General features: G+C 58.7%; 2 protein-coding genes across 2 annotated transcripts; one reads left to right on the top strand and one right to left on the bottom strand.

Moving 5' to 3' along the window:
* The first annotated feature begins 3,270 nt into the window (after positions 1 to 3,270).
* Positions 3,271 to 5,939, top strand: LOC101933064 (erythroblast NAD(P)(+)--arginine ADP-ribosyltransferase-like). Its single transcript, XM_024100823.3, has 4 exons — positions 3,271 to 3,387; positions 4,111 to 4,831; positions 5,064 to 5,099; positions 5,731 to 5,939. The coding sequence occupies exons 1-4, from the start codon at positions 3,319 to 3,321 to the stop codon at positions 5,742 to 5,744; spliced, it is 840 nt and encodes a 279-aa protein (XP_023956591.1). The 5' UTR covers positions 3,271 to 3,318; the 3' UTR covers positions 5,745 to 5,939.
* A 2,041-nt stretch (positions 5,940 to 7,980) lies between these two features.
* LOC112058858 (NAD(P)(+)--arginine ADP-ribosyltransferase 2-like) lies at positions 7,981 to 15,267 on the bottom strand. Its single transcript, XM_065591169.1, has 5 exons — positions 15,216 to 15,267; positions 14,551 to 14,669; positions 10,084 to 10,810; positions 9,866 to 9,901; positions 7,981 to 9,019 (listed from the first exon to the last, which is right to left on the bottom strand). The coding sequence occupies exons 2-5, from the start codon at positions 14,617 to 14,619 to the stop codon at positions 9,006 to 9,008; spliced, it is 846 nt and encodes a 281-aa protein (XP_065447241.1). The 5' UTR covers positions 14,620 to 14,669; positions 15,216 to 15,267; the 3' UTR covers positions 7,981 to 9,005.
* Between the last annotated feature and the right edge of the window lie 377 nt (positions 15,268 to 15,644).

The following is a 15,644-nucleotide window of genomic DNA, read 5'->3' on the forward strand; positions in this document are numbered from 1 at the left end:
GCACATCAATGACCTACGTCCAAGAGAAAAATGTTAAACCCTTTATTACACAGAAAAAGCTTTCAATAAACTTTAAAATCTCACTTGGTGCCTGCATCTCTTTTGCCTCAATTTTAGTTGCCGTATAGAATAAAAATCCCTCTTTTCTCCTAGCCAGAGGAACTATTTCCTTTCTGCAAACCCTTTACAATAAACGTCAAACTGTGGAAATTCCCCGTCCAAAACCTTTGTGATGCTAAAGAACTTTTAACAAATGACTTTCGATATTTTCCTGCCTGATCTTATTTCTCTGTCATGTTATTTGCACTGGAGAATAAAATCCGTCTTTGTTGCCAGACAGAAAGGCTTTTTGCCAACGCTGTACTTTAAAAAGAAAAAGGGAATTCTCAGCTAAAAACTTGGTTGTGATAAAGAAATTCAATATATCGTTAACAACTGACTTTAGATACGTTGCTGCCTGATTTGATTTCAGTTAATTTGTATTTGGACCGATGAATACAGCCACTCTTTATATTTTGGAAGAGAGATTTTGAGAAGAATCTGCACTTCTGCAAATATTTCGAAATTCCGAGACAAACATCTGTGTTAAGGGGAAGTGAAGGATGCAAATGTATATCCCGAAGTTAAAAAAAAAATAGCCGAGATCAAAATTCAGCAAGAGGTTTTGTTGTTAAAAGAAAGATCCTTTTTGCAAACAATTTCCTTAAAAAAATGGAAATTTCAAAGCAACCCTCTCCCGCACAGTTAAGGATGAAAATAACTTTTCTGTTATTGAAAGAGAAAATAACATCACAGAATGATCAAGATCACAAACAAACACACACAGACACAACCAACCAAAACAAATGGAATAGACCAAAAACAAAAACAAAAAAAAACAAAAAACCCCAAAACTAAGGAAAGTTCAAGGCAAAAAACTTTAAGGCTGAAAATAACTTCTCCTTAAAGAGAAAATAATTTAAAAAAATGATTGAGATTGCAAACAAACAAATTGAATAGACAGGAAAAAAAACCCTGAAGGACGTTCCGAGGAAATTGTGTCCTTGGTGCCTCAGTTTACCCACCTGTGATTCGGGGATAATAACCCCTGCGTCCCGTTCTGAGAGGATGAAGTCCTTTATGTCAGCAGAGCGATTTGAGCTCCCTGCATGCGGGGTGAGAGGTGGACATCTTTCTGAGCATGCATTGTGGGTTGGAAACAAACGTTATCTTATCGGGGCAGCTGCTGAAATGACCCTGGTGATAAGTGCCCCTTTGTGGCACGTCCGATTTATCTCTTCCCCTCCGTGCCATGCTCTGACCCCATGCCCCGTAAGACAAATAGCTTGAGAAGTGACCGGTGCATGGCAGGAAGCGATAAGAGATGTTGGTCCAACCTAGGTTGGACGCATGCTCCTGAGAAGCCGGCTGGAGCCTACGTTGTTCCCGTGGTTCATTACGCTCACCCTAAAGAATTTCCGCCTTATTTCCCGTCTGAACTGGTCTAGCTTCAGCCTCCAGCCATTGGCTCGTGTCAGACCTTTCTCTACTAGACTGAGGAGCCCACGATCACGTCTGTTCCCCATGGAGATACTTGTAGACCATGATCTAGTCGCCCCGTGGCCTTCTCTTTGTTCCTCTAAACAGCTTGAGCTCCGGGAGTCTCTCACTCTAAGGCAGGTTGTCCAATCCTTTAATCATTCTCCTGGCTCTTCTCCGACCCCGCTCCAGTCAATCCACGTCCTTCTTGAGTGGTGGGCACCAGAACTGGACACAGGACCCCAGCTGCGGTCGCACCAAGGCCAAATAAACCCTCGGCTCCTTCTCGCCATTCCCCTGTTTGTGCATCCTGGGATCACACCAGCTCTTTGCGCTGGGAGCCCACTCTGGGTTGCTTGTCCTCAAGGACCCCGAGAGCCTTTTCCGAGCCCCTGCCTGGCAGGATACGGCCTGGCCTTGTGCTCGGCGCTGCACGTTAGTAATTATCGGTGTGGTGGTGGCGCCTTGGACTCCAGCGACAGATCAGGAGCCCACGGTGCCAGGCCGTGCCTCATCTGAACCAACCCTGCTGCCGCTCCTCACTTGCTCCTAGCAGGAGCCGGACTTTAAGGACAAACCTGCCCCGTGAACCATTCCGGTGCTAAGAGGCAGAGATGGGGCGGCCATTACAGCGTCAGCGGGGGAGGCAGGACTCTGGGGTTCTCCTTGTCGGGGGACTTATTTCCACCCTGAATTGCTTCGAGATCTAAACATCGCTGACAGTGGCACTGGACTATTTTCAGTCGTGGGGGTGCTGGAAGCCAGACCCCTTACCCCTGGGCTGTGTCTCTGGGAGGGGGGGACCCGGACAGGGGGAAGGGGGCTGAGGTGTGGTCACAGCTGGAGGGGTGGGTGTGGAGCCAGGAGTAGGGGCCGGCAGCCGGGACTCCATGTGCGGGGCCAGGAGCAGAGCCCCGGCCATGGGGCTGGGTTTGGGGCACTGGGAGTGGAAGCCTGGGAGCAGGGAGTGGGGCTGGGCCTGGGGCCAGCGGTCAGGGAGTAGGGCTGGCAGCCAGGGCCCCAGAAACAGAGCCCCAGGGGCGGGGCTGGGAGTGGGGCCCTGGGCGTGGGCCTCGGGCACAGGGCCAGTGGCCGGGGAGTGGGGCTGGCAGCTGGGACCCAAGCCCCAGGTGCGGGGTTGGGGAGCGGAGTGCGTGGCGTGGGGCCAGTGGCTGGTGGCTGGCCCCCGGGACCCGAGCCGAGGAGTGGATCCCCGGGCGTGGAGCTGGCGGCCCCGCATAAAACCTGCACCCCCCGCACCCACACTTCCCGCGCCTGTGTCTGTTGATTGAGGAATCGAATTAGCAAACGGGCAGAGGTGGGCAAATGTAGGAATAGAGGGACTCGGATAAAATCAGTCCCGTGGGCTGGTCACATCAGTAACGGCCGCGCTCTGGGCAGATAGGGATCTTAGAAACTGATTCCCCCCCCAGCCCCCGCTGAGGGCCTGCCTTGGGCTTTATAAAACCGCCCAGGCCGATGTGATTGAGAGGAATCAGACAGAGAGCGGGAGGTAAGAGCTACCCCTCCTACATGGCCCCGTGTCCCATCCCCCCCCCGCCCCGAGCCAGCCAGTACCCCAGGCTGGGGCCGGATGGGAGCAGGCGCCCCCTAGATGGGAAAGGCCCCGTGTCCCATTCCCCCCCCACCCGAGCCAGCCAGTGCCCTGCCCTGGGGGTGGAGGGGAGCTGACGCCCCCTAGAGGGGAATGTTCCTACGTGGCTGGCTATTCTGATCTGGCCAGTTTGGGGTTTTTCAGCTGAAGCCCCTCAGTGAATTATTCAGGGATCGGCTACCAGCATGTCCCCCGAGAAAGTCGCCCTCCTGCTTTTCACTGCGGCTTGGGTGCTGCCTGCTGGAACCTCAGAGGTAAGTGGCTTCGATACAATATCCCTGCCCCACCCCAGAGGTGGCTGCATCTTAGTGCTGGGTGAGTCATCCCGGTGAGGTGTTACATGCAGCTGTTCCCCAGCTGCCCCACCCCAGAGGTGGCTGCATCTCAGCTCAGGGCAAGCCATCCCTGTGCAACATTATGTGTGGCTGTTCCCCCGCTGCCCCACCCCAGAGGAGGCTGAAACATTCTGTGCTTGAATTTCCAACAATCTGTAAAAGGCAGATATTGGCCACTTGCTGGTATAATTTGTGTTGGAGAAGCACCGGAAAGCCCCATCCACCAGCCCAGACCCAAGGGGAGCGATCGAGGCCCCCGGTGTGCCGGGTACAACACAAACACAGGCCCTGCCCTGAAGAGCTGCTACTCTGACGAGACGAAGGGTAGGACAGGAAACAATCTCCACAGAAACATGTGGAGATTTGCCCAAGGTCATCCAGTGATGGCAGAGCCAGGGATAGAACCCAGGAGTCCTGGCTCCCAGCCCCCTACCCCGATCTAGCCCCCTAGACTCCCCTCCCCTCCTAGAGCTGGGAATTGAAACCAGTCCCCTCTCCAGCTCTAACCATTAGGCCCCACTTCTGGAAATTCCCCTCAGCAGAAACCCCCTGTGTGCAATCCCCGTTCTTCCCTGCATGGGTCATTTCTGAAGCATTGTCCATGAAGGTTCACGCCTGACCTTGAGCTGATGGTTGTTCCAGCCCCGCCCCGATGAGATCCGCACGGCGGAGGGGAACCCCACCCTGAACTTGGCCTCCAACTCCCTGGACGACCTCTACAGAGGTTGCGTGAAGGCCATGAAACGGCGCCTCCCATCCTTGCTGGAAGAGGAGCTGGAGGAGAACCAGCTCTTCCGTGAGGCGTGGGACCAAGCCAAGGAGATGTGGATGCAGATGGAGAACCAAACAATCTTCCCCAAGACATTGAGGGCCCTCTACAGCGTCGCTGTCTTGGCCTACACTTTGGAAGAGCCACCACTCTATGCGTTGTTCAACGTGGCGACCAGAACGGCATGGAAGAGCCCCCAGGCATATGCCGGCTTTGCCTTCAAGTCCTTGCATTTCCTCCTGACCCGGGCGGCCGAGAAGCTAGGAGCCAAGGAGCCCAGTTGTGCCAAAGTCTACCGAGGAACCAAGGTGAAGTTCTCCATCGAGGGTTTGTTCCGCTTCGGCCAGTTCACGTCCACCTCAGAGAAGAGGCAGGAGGCGGAGGAATTTGGATGCACGACTTTCTTCGTGCTGGTCTCGTGCCAGGGGTTCCCGGTGGGGAATCTGTCCCGCTTCCCGGGGGAAGAGGAGATGGTGGTGCCGCCCTACGAGATGTTCCGGGTCACCGGGGTCAAGGAGACGCCAAGGAAGAAGATGGTGCACGCCAAATCGGTGCGCGTCTGCAGCGACCAGAACTGCGCCTACCTGGGGAAAGGTGAGGGGGAGGACGCGAGGAGGGACGTGAGCTATGGAAGGCCACCAGGGAGATAAAAACTAGCCCCTAGGGGGTGACAGCTCAGGTCTGGCCCGGGGGTGGGGTGGGGTGAGGAATAGAACACAGGGCCTTTCCCCCTAGGGGGCGCCAGCTCCTATCCCACTCCAGGCCAGGGGACTGGCTGGCTTGGAGGGTGGCAGGGAAAATTAATTGTCTGTTTTCTGTTTTCCAGAAGGGAACAGTACAATGAGCTGCCCTGATCACCAAGGTATGGGGGTCGGGGTGGGGGCTCATCCCTTGGCTGGGCAGGGGGCGTGCATGGGGCTTGAGACAATTACTTGCAGGACTCCTGGGTTCTCTCCCTGGCTCTGGGAGGGGAGTGGGGTTTAGTGGGTCAGAGCAGGGGGGCTGGGAGCCAGAACTCCTGGGTTCTCTCCCCAGTGCTGGGAGGGAAGTGGTGTCTAGTGGTTAGAACAGGGGGGGCTGGGAGCCAGGACTCCTGGGTTCTCTCTCCAGCACTGGGAGGGAAGTGGGGTCTAGTGGTTAGAGCAGGGGCTAGGAGCCAGGACTCCTGGGTTCTCTCCCTGACTCTGGGAGGGGAGTGGGGTCTAGTGGGTCAGAGTGGGGGGGGGTGCTGAAGCCAGGATTCCTGGGTTCTATCCCCAGCTCTGGGAGGGGAGTGGGGTATAGAAGGTTGGGCGGGGGCCTGTTCTGCAACTGACTCCCTGGGTGAGTTTGGGGGCATCTCTGCCCCCCTCCGTGCCTCAGTTTCCCCCACTATGTTGGAGGGCACTGGCACTGATCCAGTCGGGCAAAGTGCCGTGGCGGGGGTGGGTGTGGGTCTGTGGCTCAGGCGCGTGCGGATGGCTAACGTGGCGTGCGCTTGTGTCTCCCTGCAGTGCTGTATTTGTGAGGTGCCCGCCGCACCGGAGCAAGGAGAGGAAGCAGCAACCCCCTGGGATGTTTTTAGCCAGGAACGTTGTGTGTGTGTGTGTGTGTGTGTGGGTGTGGAGGGGATCAGGGCCAGGTGTGTGTGTGTGTGTATGTGTATGAGCCTGTGACCTTTCCACCCTCATATTCTCCAGCCCTGTATCTGCTACTGCAATAAACGCCCGCATTGCAAAGTGTTGGATTTTTTTAACCGCCACGTCTCCAGCGGGGCCTGGGGTGCGGGGGGGAGGGGGGGGGAGGGGACAGCAGAGGCAACATAGATTTTGTCGACAGTTGCAGGATTTAATCGTTTGGGGAAATGAACCCCTGAGATCTAATCACCTCCAGCGTGGCCACTATTTGAACATGCTAGCCGGGGAGAGGTGCTATAAACGCCGAGCGGCTGGCGCGGGGCGCAGAGTTTCTCTCTGCCCAGCAGGCCGGGGACCCAGAGTGACATTTAAATCTAGAGCCGAGTGGAAGTTTTCATACCAAACTTTTCTTTCCGGGGAAAAAAATGGAGATTTGGTGAGTGTGAAACGTTCTGTCAATTTCACCAACTTCTTTATTTCGGGGCGGGGGGGGGGGGGGGAAATGAAGAAAACCAAACAAATTAAAAAAAGAATATTTGCGGCTGGCAGTCACAGATCGGCTACATGTCCCCTCATACCGGCCCCTCCATAAACTGATCAAGCTCTGTCTTGAAGCCAGGTAGGTTCCCCCCCCCCCCCCCCACTGCTCCCCTTGGGAGGTTGTTCCAGAGCTTCACTCCTTGGATGATTAGAAACCTTCATCTAATTTCAAGTCTAAACTTCCTGATGGTCAGTTTATATCCATTTGTTCTTGTGTCCACCTTGGTACTGAGCTTAAATAATTGCTCTCCCTCCCTGGTGTTTATCCCTCTGATGTATTTATAGGCAGCCATCATAAAGGAAAAATCAAAAAGGAACTAGATAAGTTCATGGAGGACAGGTCCATCAATGGCTATTAGCCAGGATGGGCAGGGATGGTGTCCCAGCCTCTGTTTGCCAGGACTGGGAATGGGCGACAGGGGATGGATCACTTGCTGATTCCCTGGTCTGTTCATTCCCTCTGGGGCACCTGGCACTGGCCCCTGTCGGAGGACAGGACACTGGGCCAGATGGACCTTTGGCCTGACCTAGTCTGGCTGTTCTTATGTTCTTATACCCCCCTGCAATCTGCCTGGTTGCACCCCTGGGTGCTAGGACTCTGGCCAGCAAACGGCGACTGGGGTGCAGCGGAAGGGTCCCTGCGAGGTGGGAAATGGAGGCAAAGGGCAACAGCCCAAAATACCAGGGCCGGGGTTTAGCTTTGCCAGATTTCCCAGGGTTTTTGTTCTGTACTCTGAAGAGGAACCCCCGGCTATTGAACCCGGCCTTTGGAGCTGCCGACGCCACCGGTGTCGGGGGTCCTTGGAGAGGGTCACCCCTTTATTCCTACCCGTTCCCAGGCTCTTAGATGGCTCCGCTCCTTGCATCACTCACCACTAGGGGGAGCTCGTGTGTAGCAAATTCCTTTGCTCCTTCTCTTCTCAGAGTTTGTTTCCGAGCTCGAGATTTAAACAGCTTTGATCCCGGTACCGTCAGGGCCGTGCCATCTCGGAGCCGCCTGTCTTCCATGGGCACCAGGTTATATGGGTACCAGTGGCTGGGCCTCACCTATATTCTGAGGCTGGATTGGAGCCAGCGCCCCCTAGAGGGGCAAGGCCCCATGTCCCATTCCCCAGCCCGAGCCAGCCAGTCTCCTGCCCTGGGGCTGGATCGGGGCCAGCGTCCCCTAGAGGGGAAAGGCCCCATCTCCCATTCCCCACCCCTGGAGCCAGCCAGCCCGTCACCCTCTTCCTTGTCCTTCTTCATGCCCTTATACTCCTGAAGCCGCACAGGGCCTGGGCTCACAGGGTAGCAGAAGGCCAAGCCCAGAGCTTCCGGAGTAAACGCGGCAGAGCTGGATAAAGGGAACAGAGCCCATTGCTGGCGGCTGCAGCATATCCACCCTTTGCCATGAGGCCCAGTCACAAACCCGGCACCTCCCTTTCCAGCGCGGCTTTCCTAGCCCCCCTACCCCAGCTGGTACGCTCGCCGGCGTCCGCGTCACGGCCGCGAACCTCTAACGGGCTCATGTCAATAAAGGGTCAAATGTGGTGACCTCCAATTCTCCTCCCCTGGCAGCACGGCAGGGTCTATAGAAAGCCAAACACATTGCAATGCGGGTGTGTTTATTGTAGGGGCAGACACAGAACGAGAATAAGCATCAGTTGGATGGTTGAAGAGCGGGCAGAGAAGAACCAGGTGAGTGACTAAAGGCTTAGACAACTTGCCTCCTGGAGCTCAATCTATTTAGCTTAGCAAAGAGACACTCCCGGGGTGACTTGGGCCCAGTCTAGAAGGACCTATGTGGGGAACAAATATTTGATAATGGGATCTCCAAGCTAGCAGAGAAAGGTCTGATGTGAGCCACTGGCCGGATATTGAAGCTGGACAAATTCACACGGGAAAGACGGTGTAAATTTTTGACCGTGAGGGGAATTGACCATCGGCGCAATTAACCAAGAGTCATGGTGGATCCTCCATCACTGATGATTTTAACCTAGATTGGATGGTTTTCTAAAAGATCTGCCCTAGGCCTTTGTTTGGGGGAAGTTCTCTGGCTGGCGTCAGACCAGATGACCACAACGGTTCCTGCTGATCTGGGAATCTATGAACCCAGAGCTTGCAGGGCTAAGGCCTTTCTGTTGATGAGCTTCGGGTTAGGGTTAGGGTTAGGGTTAGGGTTAGGGTTAGGGTCCCATCAATGGCCCTCATACAACTGGAGAACCTCAACGGAGCAAACCCACGAGCACCCTCGTCTGCACGGCTGGGGTTGCCAGTTTGGGTTGGACGTATTCCTGGAGGTTTGATCATCACTCTACTTTCCTGTCCTCCTGCAGTGCACCCTAGGAAAAAATCCCACCAGGCACAGGGCCATGCACCGGGGAAACCGGCTCCGGTTGTGGTACAGCTGTCGGGGAAAGCGCAGACCTGCGAGGGAAGAAGCTTAAACAGGAGTAAACAGAGCGGTGGAGACGAGGTGTGTTTTGCTACAGCGATTCCCCGTTAGTGGCAGCAGAAAAGCACATGGGGAATATTTGCCGGCCTAGGTAGACAAGGCCACGCGCACGATGCTCCACGGAGCTCCTGGCTAAAGGCAGCCCTGGATTGCTGCGGCCCCTCCTCGCTCTGGGGCCTCACAAGTGCAGCACTGCGGGGAGACACAGACACGCCCCACGTTAGACAGCAGGACACCCCTCAGCCACAGCCAAGACCCCACTTAGCAGAGCCTGGTCAGTTCTATTCTTCCCCCGGCATGGGGGGTAGTTGGGGTACACGGATGTGCCTAAACTCAACCAGGGGGTCAGTGGCTGAGCCGGGAAAAGAACCCAGGAGTCCTGGCTCCCAGCCCCCCTGCGCTAACCCACCAGCCCCCACTCCCCTCCCAGAGCCAGGGAGAGAACCCAGGAATCCTGGCTCCCAGCCCCCCCTGCTCTAGCCCCTAGACCCCACTCCCCTCCCAGAGCTGGGGAGAGAACCCAGGAGTCCTGGCTCCCAGCCCCCCCTGCTCTAACCCCTAGACCCCACTCCCGTCCCAGAGCCAGGGAGAGAACCCAGGAGTCCTGGCTCCCAGCCCCCCTGCGCTAACCCACCAGCCCCCACTCCCCTCCCAGAGCCAGGGAGAGAACCCAGGAATCCTGGCTCCCAGCCCCCCCTGCTCTAACCCCTAGACCCCACTCCCCTCCCAGAACTGGGGAGAGAACCATGGAGTCCCGGCTCCCAGCCCCCCCGCTCTAACTAGGGTGACCAGACGTCCCAATAAAATTCTTCCCCCGGCATGGGGGGTATTTGGGCACACGGATATGCCTAAACTCAACCAAGAAGTCAGTGGCTGAAGTGGGGAAATAACCCAGGAGTCCTGACTCCCAGCCCCCCTGCTCTAACCACTAGACCCCACTCCTCTCCCAGAGCTGGGGACAGAACCCAGGAGTCCCGCAACTACTGGCTCTACCCTCCCACCCACAACCTGCCCAGCCGAGGGTTGAGCCCCTCGTACCTTGGTGAGGAGGGCATTTCTTCAGATTGGGGTCTCCTGGAAAATAGGAAAGAGGCAGTTCATTTTCCTTGTCACCCTGAGACACCCCATCCCCTTCCCTGCGGCTGGACTGAAGCCGGCGCCTCCTAGTGGGGAAAGGCCCCGTGTCTCACTGAGCCAGTTCTTAACCCCCTGGTGGAACTCCATAGCTCACGTCCCTCCTGCCTCCCCATCCTCACCTTTCCCTGTGTAGGCGCAGTTGTGGTTGCTGCAGACCCCCACCGACTTGGCATAGACAGCCTGCCTCGTCCATGTGCGCTTGATCTCAGTGACCAGGAACATCTCAGAGGGCAGCACCAACACCTCTTCTTCTTTAGGGAAGGGGGACAGGTCCTGAACCGCATACCCGATGCAGGAAACCAGGATGAATATGGTCTTTTTGCCGAAATTGGTTGCCACCGTCAAGCTCTTTGAGGTGGAAGTGAACTGGCCAAAGCGGAACAAGCGTCTGTAGGTGACGGAGAACATTACGTCAGTTCCTCTGTAGACGATGGCACAACTGGGAGTTATCCCCCAGATGTCTTTGGGTGCCCGGGTCAGCAGGAAATGCAAAGCCTTGAAGGGGTAGCTGGCGTAGGCATCGGGTCCCGTCCAGCCCGTCCTGGTGGCGGTGTCGAAGTCCTTGTACAGAGGCGGGTCTTTTAAGGTGTAGGCCATCACTGCAACGCTGCAGAAAGCTCTCATCGTGTTGGGGAAGATTAACATATTCTTCTTCCTCATCCACTCCTCCTTGGCCTTGTTCCAAGCCAGGTGGAAGTTCTTGTTCTTGGTCAGCTCGTTTTTTAACAGGGACAGGAGTTGTTGCCTCATGGCAGGCGTGCAGCCTTCGTACAGGTCATCCACCGAGGAGAAGGCCAAATCGAGCGTGGGGTTTCCTTCTCCCACGCCGGTCCCGGGGGGGCTGGCCTAGGAGAGGGTTTGGCTCATGGTCAGGTGTGACACGAGGCGCATGGGGACGTCATTTAATTCATTCCGGTCGCTCATGCTGGGAAGAAGGTGGGGCTGATTGCAACGGGAATGGCCAACTCTAGTGGTCGGAGCAGGGAAGGTATTGGAGGAGCCAGAACACCTGGGTTCTCTCTCCGGCTCTGGGAGGGGAGTGGGGTCTAGTGGGTTAGAGCGGGGGGGGGGAGGGGGCTAGGAGCTAGGATGCCTGGGTTCTATCCCCAGCTCTAGGAGGGGAGTGGGGTCTAGTGGGTTAGAGAAGGGGGCTGGGAGCCAGGACTCCTGGATTCTGTCCCTGGCTCTGGGAGGGGAGTGGGGTCTAGTGGTTAGAATGGGGGTGCTGGGAGCCAGGACTCCTGGGTTCTCTCCCCAGCTCTGGGAGGGGAGTGGGGGTCTAGTGGTTAGAATGGGGGGGGGGGAGCTGGGAGCCAGGACTCCTGGGTGCTATCCCCGGCTCTGGGAGGGGAGTGGGGGCTAGTGGTTAGAGCAGGTGGGGCTGGGAGCCAGTACTCCTGGGTTCTCTCCCTGGCTCTGGGAGGGGAGTGGGATCTACCGATTCGAGGGAGCTCAGCGCCTGGCTGGTCCTTGGGCACGAGCATAATCAACAGGGTGAATCTGGCCCCAGGCCCATCTCGCACGGGGTCCGTGGCTACGCTCCGGGCGCTGCAGGGAATACCGCCGCAGCATCGTAGTGGAGACGCGACTGACTCCCCCTCGCCGAGAGACAGGAGCGAGGCCCAGGGAAGAGTTCTTAGCTGCGTCTACACTGGTGGGTGGGTTGGCTTAACGACAGGGCTCAGGGGGGTGAGTTTTTCACCCCCCCGAGCGATGGCACAAGGGGGATCCACATTTTAAGTGTAGATCTGGCGTGTGTGTCTGTGCAGTGCCTGACACAACGGGGGCCCCGAAGTCGGTCAGGGTCTGTGCAGTGCCTGACACATGCCCCGCTCCCCCTGGCCCCCCATCCAACTCCCCCGCTCCTTGTCCCCTGACCGCCCCCTCCCGGGACCCCCCGTCCCTAACCGCCCCCCTGGGATCCCACCCCCCATCCAACTCCCCCGCTCCTTGTCCCCTGACCGCCCCCTCCCGGGACCCCCCGTCCCTAACCACCCCCCTGGGATCCCACCCCCCATCCAACTCCCCCGCTCCTTGTCCCCTGACCGCCCCCTCCCGGGACCCCCCGTCCCTAACCACCCCCCTGGGATCCCACCCCCCCATCCAACTCCCCTGCTCCTTGTCCCCTGACCGCCCCCTCCCGGGTCCCCCCGCCCCTAACCACCCCCCTGGGATCCCACCCCCCCATCCAACTCCCCCGCTCCTTGTCCCCTGACCCCCCCTCCCGGGACCCCCCGTCCCTAACCGCCCCCCTGGGATCCCACCCCCCATCCAACTCCCCCGCTCCTTGTCCCCTGACCGCCCCCTCCCGGGACCCCCCGTCCCTAACCGCCCCCCTGGGATCCCACCCCCCATCCAACTCCCCCGCTCCTTGTCCCCTGACCGCCCCCTCCCGGGACCCCCCGCCCCTAACCACCCCCCTGGGATCCCACCCCCTATCCCACCCCCCCTGCTCCTTGTCCCCTGACCGCCCCCTCCCGGGACCCCCCGTCCCTAACCACCCCCCTGGGATCCCACCCCCTATCCAACCCCCCCCTGCTTCCTGTCCCCTGCCTGCCCCGCCCTCTATCCACACCCCTTCCCCCTGACAGCCCCCCCTGGGACTCCCACCCCCTATCCAACCCCCCCTGCTCCCTGTCCCCTGACTGCCCGCCCCCTATCCACACCCCTGCCCCCTGACAGCCCCCCCTGGGACTCCCACCCCCTATCCAACCGCCCTCTGCTCCTTGTCCCCTGACTGCCCCTTCCTGGGATCCCACCCCCTTATTCAACCCCTCCTGCTCCCTGTCCCCTGCCTGCCCCGCCCTCTATCCACACCCCTTCCCCCTGACAGCACCGCCTGGGACTCCCACCCCCTATCCAACCGCCCTCTGCTCCTTGTCCCCTGACTGCCCCTTCCTGGGACCCCCCGCCCCTAACCGCCCCCCCTGGGACCCCACCCCCTATCCAACCCCTCCTGCTCCCTGTCCCCTGACTGCCCCCTCCTGGGACCCCTCGCCCCTAACCGCCCCCCCTGGGACCCCACCCCCTATCCAACCCCTCCTGCTCCCTGTCCCCTGACTGCCCCCTCCTGGGACCCCTCGCCCCTAACCGCCCCCCCCTGGGATCCCACCCCCTATCCAACCCCCCCTGCTTCCTATCCCCTGCCTGCCCCGCTCCCTATCCACACCCCTGCCCCCTGACAGCCCCCCCTGGGACTCCCACCCCCTATCCAACCGCCCTCTGCTCCTTGTCCCCTGACTGCCCCTTCCTGGGACCCCCCGCCCCTAACCGCCCCCCCTGGGACCCCACCCCCTATCCAACCCCTCCTGCTCCCTGTCCCCTGACTGCCCCCTCCTGGGACCCCTCGCCCCTAACCGCCCCTCCTGGGATCCCACCCCCTATCCAACCCCTCCTGCTCCCTGTCCCCTGACTGCCCCTTCCTGGGACCCCCCGCCCCTAACCGCCCCCCTGGGACCCCACCCCCTATCCAACCCCTCCTGCTTCCTGTCCCCTGCCTGCCCCGCCCCCTATCCACACCGCTTCCCCCTGACAGCCCCCCCGGGACTCCCACCCCCTATCCAACTGCCCTCTGCTCCTTGTCCCCTGACTGCCCCTTCCTGGGACCCCCCGCCCCTAACCGCCCCCCTGGGACCCCACCCCCTATCCAACCCCCCCTGCTCCCTGTCCCCTGACTGCCCCGCCCCCTATCCACACCCCTGCCCCCTGACTGCCCCCTCCAGGGTCCCACCCCCCTATTCAACCCCTCCTGCTCCCTGTCCCCTGACTGCCCCGACTCCTATCCACACCCCCTGACAGCCCCCCCCGGGACTCCCACTCCTAACCCTTCTTGTTCCCCATCCCCTGACTGTCCCCCAGGAACCCCCGCTCCCCGCCCCCAGACCAGCAGCAGGAGCTCGCAGCCGCGACACCCGGCCAGAGCCAGCTGCGTTCCCCACGCTGCCCAGCGGGAGTGACTGGGCAGCGTGTCCCGCTCCGGCCGGGAGTTCAGGGGCCGGGTAGGACAGTCACGCGGGCCGGATGTGGCCCACGGGCCGTAGTTTGCCCTCATCTCCTCTAGTGGTCACCTATTTTTTATAGATTGCTGGAAAATGAGGTGTAGGGTGTGTCACTGGAATAGAACGCAGGAGTCCTGGCTCCCAGCCCTCCCTGCTCTAACCACAAGACCCCACTCCCCTCCCAGAGCTGGGGAGAGAACCCAGGAGTCCTGGCTCCCAGCCCCTCCTGCTCTAACCACAAGACCCCACTCCCCTCCCAGAGCCAGGAGAGACCCAGGAGTCCTGGCTCCCAGCCCCCCCTGCTCTAACCACAAGACCCCACTCCCCTCCCAGAGCTGGGGAGAGAACCCAGGAGTCCTGGCTCCCAGCCCCCCTGCTCTAACCACAAGACCCCACTCCCCTCCCAAAGCTGGGGAGAGAACCCAGGAGTCCTGGCTCCCAGATTCCCTCCCCACAAACCACTAGACACCATAGCCTGACATTTTCCATGCAGAAAACCTTCCCCTGTTCTTCAGGACATCTGTGTGGGATGGGTGAGATGCAGCCACCTCTGGGGCGGGGCAAGGATACTGTATTGAAGCCACTTACCTCTGCGGTTCCAGCAGGCAGCAGCCAAGCCGCAGTGAAAAGCAGGAGGGCGATTTTCTCGGGGGACATCCTGGTATCTGATCTCCGAATAATTCACTGAGGGGCTTCAGCTGAAAAAACTAGAATGACCAGGAGTCAGAATAGCCAGAAATGTAGGAACATTCCCCTCTAGGGGGCGCTGGCTCCCATCCACCTCCTGGGGTCAAGATGGCTCAGGGGTGGGGTGGGGAATGGGATACGGGGCCTTTCTAAAGGGAGCCAGCTCCAATCCTGCCCCAGGGCAGGGGACTGGCTGGCTCCGGGGAGGGGGATGGGACATGGGGCTCTATTGGAGGGTTACAGCTTGGCCAACTCTCATGATTTTGTCATGAGTCTCATGCTAATTCTTGTTTTCCATAAAGCCCCAGCTCCTGGAGTCAGGTGGATACGTGACGCCGTCAGCCTTCGTTCATAAAGGAAAAGGCAGTTTCCAGCCCTGGTGGCTGTGGAGAAAGTTTCCAAATGTGACCCCAGTGTACCCTAGAGGCTCCGAAAGCAGAATGCAAATCAAAAGAACCCGAAAGTTTGTTGTTTTTACAGAATCTCACGGTTTGAAAGCCAATCTCATGAGTTCTGCTGAGCCGGACACTCAGTTTGGGATTGGCAATTCTGGGGTGATCTCTTACCTGCCACTCTCTGTCTGCGTCCTCCCGATGGCATTGGGCTGCAGGGTTTTAATGACAGCTCTTGGGCGGGGGGGCGGGGGGGGGGGACATGTTATCAAGATCTTCGTTATTGGCAAGAAACGTGGCTGTTACTGAAACACCCAAATTTGGCAACTTTGGGTTTAACGGGCTGATTTTATCTGACACCCCTTTACAGCATTTCCCTACCTCGGCTCCTGGGCCAAGCTCATTGCTCAGATGTTCAAATCTTGCAGGAGTTTGGGGTTGAAATATCTCCCCCTCCAAAGGGGTCCCAGGAGTCCTGGCTCCCAGCCCCCCCTGCTCTAACCCACTAGCCCCCACTCTCCTCCCAGAGCTGGGGAGAGAACCCAGGAGTCCTGGCTCCCAGCCCCCACCTCTCTAACCCACCAGCCCCCACTCCCATCCCAG

Source organism: Chrysemys picta, chromosome 4 (genome assembly GCF_011386835.1).
Source record: "Chrysemys picta bellii isolate R12L10 chromosome 4, ASM1138683v2, whole genome shotgun sequence".
NCBI lineage: Eukaryota > Metazoa > Chordata > Testudines > Emydidae > Chrysemys > Chrysemys picta.

What these genes read in the sequence shown, in the direction of transcription:
- LOC101933064 (XM_024100823.3), top strand. Translation starts at nt 3,319, where the DNA reads ATGTCCCCCGAGAAAGTCGCCCTCCTGCTTTTCACTGCGGCTTGGGTG. An exon ending in TGCCTGCTGGAACCTCAGAG is followed by an intron (nt 3,388 to 4,110) that starts GTAAGTGGCTTC and finishes TGGTTGTTCCAG; the next exon opens with CCCCGCCCCGATGAGATCCG. An exon ending in CTGCGCCTACCTGGGGAAAG is followed by an intron (nt 4,832 to 5,063) that starts GTGAGGGGGAGG and finishes TCTGTTTTCCAG; the next exon opens with AAGGGAACAGTACAATGAGC.
- LOC112058858 (XM_065591169.1), bottom strand. Translation starts at nt 14,619, where the DNA reads ATGTCCCCCGAGAAAATCGCCCTCCTGCTTTTCACTGCGGCTTGGCTG. An exon ending in TGCCTGCTGGAACCGCAGAG is followed by an intron (nt 10,811 to 14,550) that starts GTAAGTGGCTTC and finishes ACCCTCTCCTAG; the next exon opens with GCCAGCCCCCCCGGGACCGG. An exon ending in CTGCGCCTACACAGGGAAAG is followed by an intron (nt 9,902 to 10,083) that starts GTGAGGATGGGG and finishes CCTATTTTCCAG; the next exon opens with GAGACCCCAATCTGAAGAAA.